Raw genomic sequence first — 17,667 nt, 5'->3', positions numbered from 1 at the left:
GGCTGTGAGTTCCGGCGTGGGGCGGACCCACGGTTCCCCCGCCTCCTCACGCCACAATATATATATATATATATATATATATATATATATATATATATATATATATATAGGGGTGTCACGATTCCTTAAATCCTCAATTTGATTTTATTTCCGATTTTAGGGTCGCGATTCGATTCGATTCTCGATTTTCTTTTTTTACAGCAGAGAGGTCTATGCCAGTTTTAGATTAGTCTATGGTCAGTCATTGGTTTGATTCATCAAATTTACAATATCTTATTTCAAAAGGTGGGCTTGATATAAGTGATGCAAAGTGATACAAGTGATCTATAATACACCACATTAGGCACTAATGGTCAAATTTAAATAATTTAATTAAGATATATATGTAATACCATCTAGTGGCTTTTTTTGGTAGCAGCAGTTTGCACTATTAAAACAGCAATGTGCAACATAACAAAATAAATAATAAAAAAATACAGGAACAGTCATGTAGAAAATAATAGAACAATTAGAGCCTTAACAAACTGAACTCTATCCTACTGTAACAGTTAAACATGAAAAATAAGACTAAGACTTTTTCAGTCTCTGAGAATGACGAGATATATTATTAACTTTATCTGAGAGTTTCTTTCTTTAAGAAGATGAGAATGTTCACATTCTCTGGAGAAAGATCTGCTCTTTGAGCTACAGTGTGCTGCGCCATTTGCGGGAGGGATCGTCGATCCTTATTTTGAAATATCGAAATCGTGACACCCCTCTCTCTACTTTTAATAAACTGTCATTATGATATGATTATGAAGGTTTTGCAGATATAAATCACTTTCAAATTATATGACTTAATAAACTGACATTGCTCTGTTTTATAGCTGCTGGTGTAAAGTTATGTAAAGTACAGGTTTTTTATTATTACCACAAAACTGAAGCCTGATACTGTTGCTTGTCCAGAGATGGTGTAACTGCGCTCCACTCGTTCCTCCTCCACCCTCACACTGATCTTAACCATCTGATCCAGATCTGAAGCTCCAGGAAGGATCCTGCACACCAGCCTGAGAGGAAAAACAGATCACAACTTTACTGTGAGTTTCTGTATCTGTCTGAGTGTGTGTTTCTGTTGTTGTTGTTTTTTTCAGAACAACCAATCAATCAATCGATCAACCTTTTTCTTTACTCTGTAATACATTAATGGAAACCCTTATTTTCAATGCAGCCGAGCATATACAACTTAAAGGACCTGGAAAACTGAAATAAAAATTGAAATAATGTACTTCATCAGGTAAAAACAAGCTAAAATAAGGAACTTTTAGGAATAAAAAATAAATGGCAAAAGCATTAGTTAAACAAACGATTAAGATTTAATAAATAAGAAATAAAATGATTCTGAATGAAAAGATGAGTGGATGGACTAAAATTTAAGGCTGTCAAATAAAGAGATAAATAATTAGAATAATAAAAGAATATAGACTAACTAACTAAAATTTGAAGCAGCTAAAAATAACACTAAGATTATGAAAAAAAAGGAAAGAGTAGAAATAAAATGTGAATCAGAAAATAAAATACATAAAAATGGCAAAATAAATAAAACAAATGAAATGGTAGAAGGCCAAAAGTTAAAACAGAAAATACATCATAATATATTATGTTTTATTTGCGTAACTTCATTTAATTTATTAAATGACAGCCATTCATGAATTTCAGGCCTGTAAAACATTTTCCGGTATTTACTACATAATGTAATTCTGCCATTCATTCTCTTAACACTTTAGGCATTGAGGATACCAAGTGATGAAGTGTTTTAGGTTTTATTTTGTCCCATTTTGTGTAAAAATATAAGGTTATTATAGCATTTACCATATTTTTTGCACTATAAGTGTCACGGAGACGAGGAGGTGGACACAAATGCAGGTAAGGAAAAAATAATAAAGGTTAACCAGATTATAAGGTGCATCATGCGACACTAGTAAGGAACAAGGGTGTCTCCATGTTTTCCATCTAATTTCAGCAGGTCTCGCTGCTGGGTGTCGAGACTTGTGAAGCTAAGCTAAGTTAAATAAACAAAACTGTAATTCTTCAAAAACATATTTTAGATGAGTAAAACTGTTTATTTGTGTGAGTAAAGAGCTTCCGTTTATTTACAGTAAGCTTAAATTTACAGATTTTCACTAAAGCTGGAGTATTAGCATTAGCATTAGCGGGTATCCGCTAGTGAGAAACCCTGAGCAGTCTGGTTCATAAGGGTAATATTAGGTAGCGTTTTTTTTAACACTGTAAACCTGCAAACTACACATCGATATACTCACCTCTGAACAGCAAAAGATCTAGCGCTTAGTGTGGTTAGCGGCTAATGCTAATGCTAATACTGCTCCAGCTGTGCTAGCTGGCATTAGCAGCAGGCTATAGGCTGATAATACTCAACTCACGTATGGCAAATGAGCTAGCGCTGAGCACGGTTAGCAGCTAATGCTAACACTGCTCCAGCCTTAGTGCTGGAGAAACTTCACTGAAACTCCTGTATAACTCTGTACTTCCGCGGAGTGGCTTTACTGCTCCTTAATACCTGACTGATAGAATTCATACATAAGGAGCACCGGATTTTAAGGTGCACTGTCGATTTTTGGGAAAATTAAAGCATTTTATATGCAAAATATTGCATTTTAATGTTCATGTGTGTTACTTACTGGGTGCTGTTGCTTTTCTTTGGTATCACTGAGCAGTTGGTCTCTCCCACTGTAACCTGGTGAGTAGTTGAAGTGATGTCAGGTTTTGTAGGAGACTGAAGGTCCCAGCCACACAGCGTGAGCTCTGTCTCACCATCAGGGGGCGCTGTCTGTGGAAAAAACTGAACAATCACAGTAAAAACCCATTAAAACTACAATTAAACCATTTCCCAGCATTGCTCAATGTCTCTGAACACCACTAAGCCTTATTCATCATTGTGCTAATCCTACAATGCTTATATCTAAATATGCAGCTCTGAAAAAAAAATAAGAGAGCATTTAAAAATGATGAGTTTCAGTTTTTTTTTTAATTCTCATTGTTACATGCTTTTGTAATCTGATTTCTATTTGTATTCAGACCTCAAATAATGCAAAGAAAACAAGTTCATATTCATAAAGTTTTAAGAGTTCAGAAATCAATACTTGAGACAGGTCAGTATTTAATCTGGTAAAAACAAGCTAAAATAAGGAACTTTAGAGATAAAAAATAAATGGCAAAAGCATTTGATTAACAAACAAACGAATTAAGATTTAATGAATAAGAAATAAAATAAATCAGAATGAAGCGATAAGTGGATGGGCTAAAATCTAAGGCAGTCATATAAAGAGATAAATAATCATAATAATAAAAGTATATAAAAAATAAGAGAGCACTTAAAAATGATGAGTTTCAGTTTCTTTAATTCTCATTGTTACATGCTTTTGTAATCTGACTTCTCTTTGTATTCAAACCTCAAATAATGCAAAGAAAACAGGGTTATATTCATAAAGTTTTAAGAGTTCAGAAATCAATATTTGGTGGAATAACCCTGGTTTTTAATCACAGTTTTTTTCATGCATCTTGGCATCATGTTCTCCTCCACCAGTCTTACACACTGCTTTTGGATAACTTTATGCTGCTTTACTCCTACTCCTTGATTATATTCCAGAGGTTTTCAATTTGGTAAAATAAAAACATCTAAGAAACTCATCATTTTTAAGTGGTTTCTTTTTTTTCCCATTTTTTCCCCAATTTTTTTAGCTTAGGATTTTATGTTCCTGTCAAAGAGTCCACATACTCAAATACGTTTACATGGAAGGGGGAGGGGTATCTACGCAAGAGCTCACTCTGGTTAACCTTTAGTTGTAAATATGACCCCCATAAAAACATCCAGCTAACTGGATGCTAAGCTAAATGACCTTCGACCTAAAAAAAAAATGTTCTGAAACCAACAATGAGCAGATTATTACTAAGAAACCACTGAGAATAGATAGTTATTATCGGGATATGGAAAATTAAACACGTGCTGTCTTAAAGAATCAGCGTGTGAGCACTATAAACGTACTAATCCCTGATTAGTTTTAATGCAATTATCCGTGTCGATCAGAAACACAATAAACTACCAATACTTTCTCCCTATTTCATCCTCATACATGAATTAAATATTATTTATTTAAGTTTTCAGAGTAAAATTATTGATAAGACCCTCTCTGGCGTCTCTGAGGGACAGTAATGAAGGAGCAGATGGTCTGAAAGTCATGTAGATAAAGTTCTCTTATACTAAACACGACTAAATCAACAACCAGCTTGTTTAGACAGTCCTCTTCCATGTTTTCACAAACATAAACAAATGCTGCAGTTTGAAACACCGGCTTTTAAGGAACGCTGAACAAATCAATGAGGGTTTGATGTTGGTGGCAAAGTCTACACTCGTGCAAAACCAGCATTTTATCTGTTTGACTGAGGAGAGGTCTAATTACTGTTAAAACTAAATATTTTAGATTTAACCCCTTAACAGGCCAGCATTTTTGGCTATTCTATTTTATGCCTGATATTACACGTAGTTTAACGAAAGAAAACAACAATGCTCATTTTACTTAAACATAAACCTATAAATAGCAAAATCAGAGAAACTGATTCAGAAACTGAAGTGCTAGATAGATAGATAGATAGATAGTTTGTGCTCATCATTTGACTTATCGTGACTTATTTAGTAAACATAAACGTGCTAAACAACCAGATTATGTTTATTCTAATCAGTTTTGAACGTCTCTGCTGGATTTTCTCAGTCAGTTTTATGAGGTAGAGTCTCCTGGAATTCGGGCTTTCAGTTAACAGCTGTGCTGAACTAATCAAGAGTTAATTACTTGAATTTCTTGTCTCTTAATGTGTTTTCTACAACAACCCGCCTAGGGAATAGAAATTAACAGGCCAGCATTTTTGGCAATTCTATTTTATGCCTAATATTACACGTAGTTTAAAGAAAACAAACAACAATGTTCATTTTACTCAAATATATACCTATATACCTGAATCAGAGAAACTGATTCAGAAACTGAAGTGACCTCTTATTTTTTTCCAAAGCTGATTGGTTAATAAATGTCAATTCTGTTGGACAACAGGCCACAATCTGTGTAAATGCTACGAATACACAAGAAAGAAGAAAACAGATGTTGTCAATTGCAATGGACTCAGGGCCTGAAAGGGTTAATATAGATCGTGGGCCTATTGTACACCCCGCAAAAGGTGCGTCAGGATGCTCGTTGCTATCTTACACCCCGTCGATATTCTATTTTCACTATTTGTGCCCGCCCTGTTAAAGTAGTGTCCGAGTTTAGGAATAAATCTACACTGATGGGTGTGGTGGTCTGGAAGTGAGGTGTTTTCAGGGGGTCTCTTATTTTTTTTTACCAAAAAAAGATCCTATTCCAAGCTATTTTTGAGGAATTCTATTGTTTTTTTTATCATGAAATTTCAAGATAACGTGAAGAACCATTGTGTTTAAAAGTGGTGTCATTGGGACAAAAATAAAAGTTAACAAATTATAAAATATAATAAATTATATTTTTACTCTTTTACTGGGCTGATAGCCAAATGCAAGAGAGAAAATCTTGAAATTTCTTAATGTAAGCAGTAGCTTCAGATTATCATACCCAATCTTTCTCATAACTCAGATCCTGGCCATCAAAAAGCTAAAATTATCATAAAACGAATCAACTGATTCAGAAACTAAAGAGGTCTCACAATTTTTTTCAGAACTGTTTATTTGTCACGCCTCCAGACTACATTGCCCAGAATGCACCACACACTGACATCACACCCATTCCCGATTACATGACACTGTACATGATACTTCCAGGAAGTAGATCACCTGAGTACTAGACACATGGTTTAGCCCTATGAAAGGGGCTCATTTGCTTTCAGTCTTTGCCAAGTATTGACGGTTTATCCTTGAACAACTTGAACAACTTTTTTTTTTCCATTGCTTGCGGTAATCTCTCATTTTGACCTTGCTTTTGTTTTACCGACCTTGATTTTTGCCTGCCCTCTGATATTGCCTTGCTATGTTTTGACCTCTGGACTGTTTTGTTTCCACCCTGGTATGTTATCTCTATGTTGCTGCTGTTTACCGTCCTGCTCAGTCATGACAATATTTAATATTTTTATTTTAAATAAATAGTTTTAGTTTCAGTTAACAGCTGTGCTGAACTCGTCAAGAGTTAATTACTTGAATTTCTTGTCTCTTAAAGTGTTTGAGAGCATCAGTTAAAGTAAAGCAGTGAAGAGGTAGAGTTACAGGTATACAGTGAATAGTGAATATTTGAGTAATGTCCTAATCCAGATTATGAGAAGCAGGAACTACTGATAATGGTTTTGAACTACAACCTGCCTAGGGACTACAAATTAAAATGAGCTTTTTTAGTTAACTCTGGCACATTTACATTGATGTAGAAACTGAAATGTTGATCATTGTGCATTGTCTCTGTTGAATAAATAAATAAAAAATAGATTTAAAAAAGTAGAATTTCAAGGACAAGGAAAGTATCCTCAAGTGAAAGTCACCAAAAAGATCAAAGAAAAAAATATATATATAGATGATGATGATGAAACTGGCACTCATCAGGACTACTGGAAGTTTTTTTTTTTATCAGGGTCATATTTACAAGTAAAGGTTAACCAGAGTGAGCTCTTTCGTAGATACCCCATTTCCATGTTAACAGGTGGGTGTTGTAACTTCTAGGAGTATTTGAGCAGGTACATAACATTTTAAGCTACTAAATTGCATTACAGCTCTGGGAAAAGAAAGAAGAAACCATTTAAAATTGAGTTTCTTTGATTTAACCAAATTGAAAACCTGATGATGAACTGATGATGAAACTGGCACTCACTAGGAGTACCCCACTAAAGGAAGAGCAAGTTAATCAAAGTTACCAGCCTCAAAAAACACATTATTTTGTATTTTGGTTTGTTTAACACTGTTTTTAAGTTACTACATGATTCCTTATGTGTTCCTTCATAATCTGATAGATCACTTCACTATTCATTTACTATGTAGGACAAAAATATAAATATAAATTTGCAGAATCAGATTGGTTCATTTTGTTAAAGGATGGAATATCAGCATTTCAGGAACTTCCAGACATATTGCAACCAGGTGTTGGTCTCCTCATTATTAATGAGTTACCTGTGTGATGGAGGGAGAGCAGGTTTGGTTGGTCCACTGTATCCCGCACTCTTCCACTCGAGCACACGTCCCCTCCCACCATCCACATCCCATAAACCACGGGGCCTTCAGGCAGTCTGAACACGTCAGGAAATGAGCACATCCTGGACCATTAGGAGATACACTGACCATCTGCTCACAGAAAGAAAGAAGATGAGCTTAGAGGCTCTTCTATATACAGCAATAATGGTGGGAATCTCATGATGATTATGACTTACAGACAATAAAAACCCAAAAATCAGTGACTCAGAAAATTTGAATATTATATAAGAAAAATTGGTACTTTTGGCAGTGTGGGCAGTGTGCCAAATCCTGCTGGAAAATGAAATCTGCACACAGTACAAGCTGCTTGAGATCTAGTGTGAAGTTTCCACCAATTAGTGATGGTTTGGAGAGACATGTCCTCTGCAGATTTCATTTTCCAGCAGGACTTGGCACACTGCTCACACTGACAAAAATGCCATCTGCTGGTGTTGATCCACTGTGTTTTATAATCAAGTCTAAAGTCAGTGCAGTTTTGTTTTCCCACAAAATCTTACAGCACTTCATATCTTACAGCTTCTCTCTGCTGCTGACAACTTTTATGGAGACGCAGATTTCATTTTCCAGCAGGACTTGGCACACTGCCCACACTGCCAAAAGTACCAATTGGTCTTATATAATATTCTAATTTTTGAGACACTGATTTTTGGGTTTTCATTGGCTGTCATAATCATCTATACAAGAAATAAACACTTAAACTAGATCAATCTTTGTGTAATACACCTATATAAAAATATGAGTTTCACATTTTGAACTGAATTACTGAAATAAACTAACGTTTCAGTGATATTCTAATTATTTAAGATGTACTAGTATATGTCACAAGACAGTTCTCTGCAATAGTTTACAGAATATGTGTTACTGAAGAGGATAAAATACTACTGAATAATCAAATACCAGGAATTATGGATTTATTGGTGTCAGCTTTGCAAAATTTTAAACCAATATTCTTCAAAGCAGGTTTATTAACCCTATTTATTTGATTACAGCGTCACCATGTGGAGTAATGAAGCAGTAACTTTAGTAAGTGTAATTGGGGGTAAGATTAGTGTTAAGAAGTTTAAAAAGTCTATGTTTCAATAAAAATATATATATTTGTTCCTTGATAAAGTATCGCAAACTTAATACAAAAATAATACAATATATTGCGATATTGATATGTAATGCTATACCCAACTCTATCCCTAAAATTAACCTTTAAAATTAGGTTTAGTGCAAGATGTAAGCTTTAGGTAAAAGTTAGGGGTAAAGTTTTTAGGTTTTAGGGTTGTTTCAAGCATAGGGTCACAATTAGCATAAGTATTGAGAATCATATACATTCAGCTGAGAAGCAGTACCTGTAGTAGATCTAATTGGTGGCTTTTCAAATAAAAAAACATAGGGTAGGGAAGGGGAAGCTGTCAGTCTGCCTGTTCTGGACTCTGAACTTTACAACAAAGACTTCAATTCCCAGGATGCTCTTTTCCGTATTACAGTCAGTTTATCATCAACTTGATTCTAAAGCTGCTATTTTAGGAAAAATACTATATAATGTTTTAATGCTTTAATTAATCATGATTTTGGTGATTATCCAAGTAATAAGCCTTTTAATAAGCAATTAACAATAAAAAAAACTACTGCACAAACAAAAAGACAGAATTGTAGAATAGAATAGAAATAAAAGGTAACACTTTACTTGGATGGTCCACTAATGCTTAACTAACATTCAACTAAATGCCTGATTCTCTACTGAATGTAATGCTACACCCAACTCTATCCCTAAAATTAACCTTTAAAATTAGGTTTAGTGCAAGATGTAAGTTTTAGGTAAAAGTTAGGGTTGTTTCAAGCATAGGGTCACAATTAGCATAATTATTGAGAATTATATACATTCAGCTGAGAAGCAGTACCTGTAGTAGATCTAATTGGGGTTAAGATTAGTCTTAAGGAGTTTAGAAAGACTTTCATTAAAAATATCCATATTTGATGCCATGTAGGGGTGGGCAATAATATGTCGTATACCATATATTGTGACACAGAAATATCATGATATTAAAAATCCATATCGTGATAATAGGGCTGTTCTGTCTTAAAAGTAGTCTATTATTTACTGTGAAGCTTTAGGTGTATTTATTGTATAATTGTTTTAGTTCGCAGTTTATATGCATGCACTAAATATTCTGCAATATTTTTTGCTGCATTATATTATTTTATGCCATATTATTTATTTTGCCACATTATGATTATTCTGTTATACTATTATACTATATTCCTGAAATGAATTAATTATTTTAGTTTTCATATGTCCCCAAGTATATCTTTATCGCAAAAATACCCTGAAATATCGTGATATTATTTTAGAGCCATATCGCCCACCCCTAATGCCATGTATAGAAAATGTATCAAAAAATGAACGATTTTACAATATATCACAATATCAATATTTTGTCCACCCATAAACACACACAGGGCAACAAGCACAGCATAATAAAATATATACACTCATAAATACTTGCAAGGGGAATGTAAAGGTGCTTTAAATGGTTCTTTGAGGAATACCATAAAATAAAATCACATATAGAGAGTGTGAGGTGGAAGATAGAAATGGTACCTTGTTTCCAACCACAAACAGCAACGAGTCGCCAGATCTCACTGCAGCGATGTGGGAAACTCTCTCCTCCACACCCACCAGAGAGAAGTTTGCAAACACCACAGGACTGGATCTCCTCAGAACGACCTGCATCATACAGATCATTGTGATAAATTTTCTAATCGTACCTATTAAAGCATATCGAGGATACTGATATATATCAATTGCACTGAATTGCATTGATATTCTATTATATTACCAGATACACTCATCGGCCACTTTTTTAGGTATACCTGTCCAACTGTTCATTAACGCAAATGTCGATTAAGCCAATCACATGGCAGCAACTCAATGCATTTAGGCATGTAGACATGGCCATTACGATCTGCTGCAGTTCTTTAAACCGAGCATCAGAATGGGGGAAGAAAGGTGATTTAAGTGATTTTGAACATGGCATGGTTGTTGGTGCCAGACGGGCTGATCTGAGTATTTCAGAAACTGCTGATCTACTGGGATTTTCACCCACAACCATCTTTAAAGTTAAACAATCCGAAAAAGAGAAAATATCCAGTGAGCTGCAGTTCTGTTCTGTGGGAGCAAATGCCTTGTTGATGGCAGAGAGGTCAGAGGTCAGAGGAGAACGACTAGACTGGTTCCAGCTGAACGATAACAGTAACTCAAATAACCACTCGTTACAACCGTGGTCTGTAGAAGGAGAGCATCTCTGAACATCAGCACAACACAAGGTCAGACCTTGAGGCGGATGATGAACTACAGCAGCAGAAGACCAAGACCACACCCGGTGCAGCTCCTGCAGCTAAGAACAGGAAACTGAGACTACAATTCAAACACAGAATCACCAAAATTGAACAATAGAAGATTGTAGAAGAAAAACGTTACCTGATCTGATGAGTCTCTGATGATTTCTGCTGCTACATTCGGACGGTAGGGTCAGAATTTGGGGTCAACAACATGAAAGCATGGATCCATCCTGCCTTGTATCAACAGCTGGTTCAGGCTGGTGGTGGTGGTGCAGTAATGGTGTGGGGGAGATTTTCCTGCCACACTTTGGGCTCATTAGTACCAATTGAGCATTGTGTCGACACCAGTGCTCTACCTGAGTATTGTATTGTTGCTGACCATGTTCTCCATCCCTTTATGGCCACAGTGTACCTGTATCTTCTGATGCTACTTCCAGCAGGATAATGCTCCATGCCATAAAGCGCAAGAGAATAATCTCAGACTGGTTTCTTGAACACTTGAACAATGAGTTCACTGTACTGGAATGGCCTCCAAAGTCACCAGATCTCAATCCAATAGAGCAGCTTTGGGATGTGGTGGAGTTTCAGGAGGTAAAGCAACTGATAAATCTGAGTAATGTTTCCAGTACCTTGTTGAATCTGTGCCACGAAGGATTAAGGCAGTTCTAAAGGCAAAAAGGGGTCCAACCCGCGACTAGCAAGGTGTACCTAATAAAGTGGGCAGTGAGTGTATTACGATAATACTACAGTTGTGTATAAACGCACTCATTAAAAGACTTCTATTAAAAGTTGTATTAAAACAGTCGTTCCACCTCCTTTAATGCTGTGAATTTGCAGATATAAATAAGCCTGTCACAATAATTACATTATTGACTTATCGTATATTATTATTTATGTGTACAACCTCAAAATGGCTGTACTAGCTCAAAAAGATGTTTTTTTTAATACATTTTAAAAAATCGAAATTTCTGTTTTTTTTTCTGTCAGTATGGGGTGCTGAGTGTACATTAATGTGAAATTAAAATAACTTTTTTCATTTTAGCAAAATAGCTGCAATAAAACAAAAAATGAAAACTGTAAAGGGGTCTGAATACCTTCCTTACCCACCTTATATATGTCAATACTATGTCCATTTAAAAACTGTTATTAAATGTGTGAACTGATTACCTGTAGCAGTCTCCCACGTTCAGTCCCAATGTGAGCTACAGTGTCTGGGCCGATAGTTGTGACCAGTATGGACGTCAGTAACTCTCTCATTTGCCCATTGAAGAAATCAGTTCTGGAGTGGGGCAGGGCCACCATGGTGGGCTGGGATTCACACTTGTCTCCTCCCTGAGAAACAAAGAGAAACCACAGAGAAACCAGTTAAATCCAGATAAACCAGTTTAGTGTGAGAATTGGTTGAATTCTGCTCCTCGGCTCCCCCTACAGGTGGAGAGTCTAAATTATTTCACTCCACTACAGTAAATACAAATCACCATACAAATACATCTAATGGACAGTGGTACACATGCATTTGTTGACAAGCTGAGAGATACAGAGGCAGCATCTGACGTATTTGAAGTAACAGGGGGACCTGGACTAAGCAGGTAGAGTAATATCACATGAATTTTAAATAAATTTTATAAGGATGCATTTTATAAATAAAAGTTCCTTAGTACAGTTGTAGCAGCTCTATAGCCAGAGTGGGATCCAAGTAGATATGAATAATAGTCAGTGTTCCATCAACATGTTACTGCAGCATATATTTTAAGAAAAAATGCATAAAATGTTGCTTAAATTAACAATTGTTTTGGTGTAATAAGCAAGTAACAAACATTTTTTTTAATCAACATTTATTTGCTTTTCAGATAAAAAAAAACATGGGGTAGGGAAGGGGAAGCTGTCAGTCTGCCTATTCTGGACTCTGAACTTTACAACAAAAACTCAAATTCCCAGCATGCTCTCTCATCAGACTTCCCTGACTCTGCTGATCACGCTCTCCAAGATTCTGATTACCCACACCTGGTCAGTCTTGTATAAATAGTGGGTATTGAATCTAGTTCATTAGCTCTCCTACTAACCATTTCTTGCTCGCTTCTGATTGTTCCCGACCCATTTTTATGTTTTTTAACTACACTTCTGCATCGCTCTTTTTATGAAATCTAAGTTAAATGTAAATTATTTCTATTTCTATTTCAAGACTTCTAGAAATCTAAAAATATCTTTTTTCAATATTTAATAGAAAATAAAAATCGAATTATTTTATTTAATATTTCTATGAACCATCTACAACCCCTGGCAAAAAGTATGGAATCACCAGTCTTGGATGAGCACTCCTTCAGACATTTCATTCTGTAAAACAAACTCTGATCAAAAACATGATACAATAATAAGGTCATTCCAAAGTGCAACTTGTTGGCTTTCAGGAACACTCAAAGAAATGAAGAAAAAACATTGTGGAAGTCAGTGAATGTTACTTTTATTGACCAACCACAGGGAAAAAAATATGGAATCACTCAATTCAGAGGAAAAAAGTATGGAATCACTCAAATTGAAGGTAGAAAATAAGGACACACCCAGTCAATTTCCTTTCCCTAAATGGACACCTGTCTCAGATTAGATCTGCTCGTTAGTCTGCAGTTAAAAACACCTGCAGTCATGACACCTTGGAGGGCTGCTGGACGAATTAGAGTGGCAAGAACCATGGCTCCAACAAGAGAAATGTCTCTTGAAACAAAAGAGAGGATTGTGAAACTTCTTGAAGAAGGTAACTCTTCACGCATGGTTGCTAAAGATGTGGGCTGTTCACGGTCAGCTGTATCCAAGATATGGACCAAATACAAACAGCATGGAATGGTTGTTAAAGCCAAGCAGACTGGTAGACCGAGAAAGACATCAAAGCGTCAAGACAAGCAACTTAAGGCCATTTGTCTTGAAAACCGAAAAAGTACAACTAAACAGATGAAGCATAAATGGGAAGAAGCTGGAGCCAATGTATGTGACCGAACCGTAAGAAATCGCCTAAAGGAAATGGGATTTCAATACAGGAAAGCTAAAAGAAAACCATCATTGACACCTTAACATAAAAGAACAAGACTGCAGTGGGCTAAGGAGAGGCAATCATGGACTGTGGATGACTGGATGAAAGTTATCTTCAGTGATGAGTCAAGAATCTGCATTGGACAAGGTGATGATGCTGGAACTTTTGTTTGGTGCCGTTCCAGTGAGATTTATGAAGAGGCCTGCCTGAAGAAAACAACCAAATTTCCACAGTCCTTGATGATATGGGGCTGCATGTCAGGCAAAGGCACTGGGGAGATGACTGTGGTTAATTCTTCTATCAATGCACAAGTTTACATTGACATTTTGGACAGTTTTCTCATCCCTTCAATTGAACAGATGTTTGGAGATAATGAAATAATTTTCCAAGATGACAATGCATCGTGCCATAGGGCAAAAACAGTGAAGGCATTCCTTGGAGAAAGACACATTCAGTCGATGTCATGGCCTGCAAATAGTCCAGATCTCAACCCAATTGAAAACCTGTGGTGGAAATTGAAAAAAATGGTCCACAAGAAGGCTCCGACCTGCAAAGCTGATCTGGCAACTGCTATCAAAGAGAGTTGGCACCAAATTGATGCAGAATACTGTTTGTCACTCATCAAGTCCATGCCTCAGAGACTGAAAGCCGTTATAAAAGCCAAAGGTGGTGCAACTAAATACTAGTGATGTATTTTGAATCATCTTTTGTTTATCTGTTTTTCATGATTCCATACTTTTTTCCTCAGAATTGAGTGATTCCATATTTTTTTCCCTGTGGTTGGTCAATAAAAGTAACATTCACTGACTTCCACAATGTTTTTTCTTCATTTCTTTGAGTGTTCCTGAAAGCCAACAAGTTGCACTTTGGAATGACCTTATTATTGTATCATGTTTTTGATCAGAGTTTGTTTTACAGAATGAAATGTCTGAAGGAGTGCTCATCCAAGACTGGTGATTCCATACTTTTTGCCAGGGGTTGTATAATCGGCCATGCAAGTCAAGTGATACCAAATAAAAAGTATTTAAATGTCTGCTTCCCCATAGGTGTATCAATACATGCTAAAAAAAAAGGATACCATTAACCACAATACCACAATAAGGCTCCCTTATAAAGAGCTTATAAAGAGTTTATAATAGGTTTATAATAGTGCTGTGCGATATGATGATAAATATTGTGGGGACGATAGAAAAGTTTCTATCGTGCTACTTACCTTCTATCCCGATCATTTCTACAGTAATTTCATCAATTATTCATGCAAATATAGAAAGTAGACTACAATGAAATGTATGGGCGTGGTCACTTTGCATAAACTTGGTTTATATAAGTGATAATAAAGTAATCTTCACAAAAAAGCTTCATAATGTGGTTTTGCGACATGGCGCTGTTTTAAGTTATTTGACGGACACTTTAAAAAATGTTAATTGAGTTTATTTTGATAACTCAATTTAAATACCTGTATGATTTCAATTAGCTAAAATTAGCTACTGCATCTACCTCATCTGTTTTCATTTGATACATATATTGCTGCACTAAAAGATAGTAATTCTCATTTGTGAAAGTTTGGTTTAATTTATTAACTTTGGAATAAAGTCGGAAAAAATTAAGCAATTATATTATTTTGTCCTATTTTTCAAAGAATAACTGAAAACATACTGAAATGTGGTATATCATGATATATATCGTTATCGTGATATAAAAAATTCCATATCATGATATATGATTTTTCCCATATCGCACAGCATTAACGCGGTTACAACACATCAATAGAAACGGCAACAGGCAACATGTCCTATGTTCAAATTTAGACCATTCTGGAAAACAATATGGATTTTAAACTGTAGAGTCCAAACAGTGCACATAAAAAACATCTAAATGAAGTTTTTATCATGTCTTCCTCTGGTGTTTGATTGTAGTTATTTATAAATGATAGACAGTGGAAAAGTCCACTGTTCAGAATACTGCTGAGACTGAAAGAGCAGGTCAAAAACATTCCTCACATTTTAATCAGCTGCTGATATAATAGCAGGTCTGCAGACATCAGTCAGACTGGTGAACTGTTCCCATGCCTCTGGAGGCCTAAACCAGCTCTGCTCACATTCCAGACCTGAGGCTGTGGGTTATAAAAGAGCTCACAGGAAGTAGGCCTACACTCCTCAATAAAAATACACACTCCGGGCAGACAGGATGTCACACACTGTCGAAACGAGGAACCCGGCTTTTAATAGATAGACTACACACGGCCGAGATTTTTCTGAGGAAAAGTGACCAATAGCTTCATCTGCACAACTATTATTAACTCCGCACTGTAGAAACCACAGGGCATCTCCTGATACGATATTATCACAATACATTGCCCACGATACTGTAATTCTGTGATACTCGATATATATCACAAGACAATTCTCTACAATAATTCAGAGCATCTGTGTTATTGAAGAGGATAAAATACTCCTAAATATTTAAATACCAGGCATTTTGGATTTATTGGTGTCTGTTTCACAGAATTTAACAACCATGGTGGCATGGTGGCTTAGTGGTTAGCACGTTTGCCTCCCAGCACTGGGGTTTTGGGTTCAAGTCCCTATCTGGGTGGAGTTTCTACGTTCTCCCTGTGTCTGCAATGGTTTCTTTCAGACACAATTGCACAAAGAAATGTAATACTCTAAAATTAATTTGAATATGTGTATATTAAAAAGGATTGTGTGTGTGTAAATGTGTGTGTATGACTCTGTGCCCAGATATAGATTGGTACTCTGTTCTGGGTAAATGCTGTAGTGCTGGATGCAGTCCTCCAGGTGGATGGTTGTTTCCGGTTGAGAGTATGCTGTGTGTTATTGGCTGCTGCTTCTCACCAGCATGCAGATGAGTGCTAAGTATAAATGGTATAAATTGTAAAGCGTCCTTGGATTTCGAGAAAGACTTCATTTATTCATTCAACTAATTGACTTTACAGCAGGTTTACCCTAATCACTATTTGATTATAGCGAGACCACCTGAATTAATGATGCAGTAACTTGTGGTTGGTGTGGTGCAGTGGATAACACCATCACCTGCCAGAGTGAGCTACCATGTGGGAGACTGGGATTCAATTCCAGGTCTGGGTGACTGAATGCTGTGCTACACTAATAAGAGTCCTTGAGCTAGACTCCTAACACTACATTAGCCAAACTCTGTAATAGAAATAACCTTGTACGTCACTCTGGATAAGAGCATCAGCTAAATGCCATACGTGTAAAATGTAAAATGTAAAGTAAATGTAACTTTTTAGTAAAGTCCAAATGGTTAACAAAGCTTTATGTAAAATGACAATGATGATCTCTAGTTTCTATCACCACCACTGTAAAGAATGAACAAGCTTCTCAATCCCTCTCAATCATTCAGAGAAGCTACATTCACCTAAGACTTGGTTGACTGAATGGTTTTTAAGTTTGTAAATAAAGAGAAGAATACTCAAAGCCCTGAGATAGAACAGACCACCATAATGGTGCTTGAGAGTTTGTGAACACATGACATTTTTCTACATTTCTGCACAAATTTGAAATAAACCTTCATTAGAAGTTGCAAAAGCAAAAAAATGAGAACCAAATCAAACAAAATGAGAACAAACTATTAGACCTGCTTATTAATATATTGATATTTTTACTCATGCACCTGGGCCAAAATGAGTTTTGGACTATGCAGAAACTATGCATTCTGAATTTTACACTTTTAAAAATTAATTGGCAAAAACTAGACAAAATATATGTAAATTAAGACATATATGCTTATATTAATCAAAAGTAATCTTAGTAAGATTTCTAACAAAAAGCATCCGCAAAATCTCAAAATTGAGTGGAGTAAAAAAATCACAGATTTTATGCATTAATTTTGGACACAAGAATCAGAATAACTTGAATGCTGACTTTTTGTGCTCATTTTGAGTTCAAATTACCTAAAATAAGCTGAAAATTTAGATAAGATTAAGATAAGATAAACGTTTAGATTAAGATAATTATTCCTAAAATAAGCAAAAAAAAAAAAATCATACCCTTACACAATGCTAACTACGGCAAAAAAGTTTTATCAGAGAAGA

The 17,667-nt window shown here is 35.7% G+C and overlaps 2 protein-coding genes across 2 annotated transcripts in view; both read right to left on the bottom strand.

Moving 5' to 3' along the window:
- Positions 1 to 17,667, bottom strand: part of tnfrsf18 (tumor necrosis factor receptor superfamily, member 18) — a 148,372-nt gene that overhangs the window by 9,713 nt on the left and 120,992 nt on the right. The gene's annotated exons all lie outside the window — the stretch shown is intronic.
- The window catches only part of mst1ra (macrophage stimulating 1 receptor a), a 51,484-nt gene that overhangs the window by 20,953 nt on the left and 12,864 nt on the right, over positions 1 to 17,667 (bottom strand). The window contains exons 3-7 of the mRNA XM_022667715.2: positions 11,738 to 11,902; positions 9,831 to 9,956; positions 7,160 to 7,330; positions 2,676 to 2,836; positions 911 to 1,046 (exon numbers count right to left, since the gene is read on the bottom strand). Of these exons, the coding sequence (XP_022523436.2) occupies positions 911 to 1,046; positions 2,676 to 2,836; positions 7,160 to 7,330; positions 9,831 to 9,956; positions 11,738 to 11,902 (759 nt within the window). The remainder of the gene's footprint in view (positions 1 to 910; positions 1,047 to 2,675; positions 2,837 to 7,159; positions 7,331 to 9,830; positions 9,957 to 11,737; positions 11,903 to 17,667) is intronic.

Source organism: Astyanax mexicanus, chromosome 5, assembly GCF_023375975.1.
Source record: "Astyanax mexicanus isolate ESR-SI-001 chromosome 5, AstMex3_surface, whole genome shotgun sequence".
Lineage (NCBI taxonomy): Eukaryota > Metazoa > Chordata > Actinopteri > Characiformes > Acestrorhamphidae > Astyanax > Astyanax mexicanus.
Note: the sequence above shows the minus strand (reverse complement) of the source record. Positions and strands in the feature narration are given on the sequence as shown.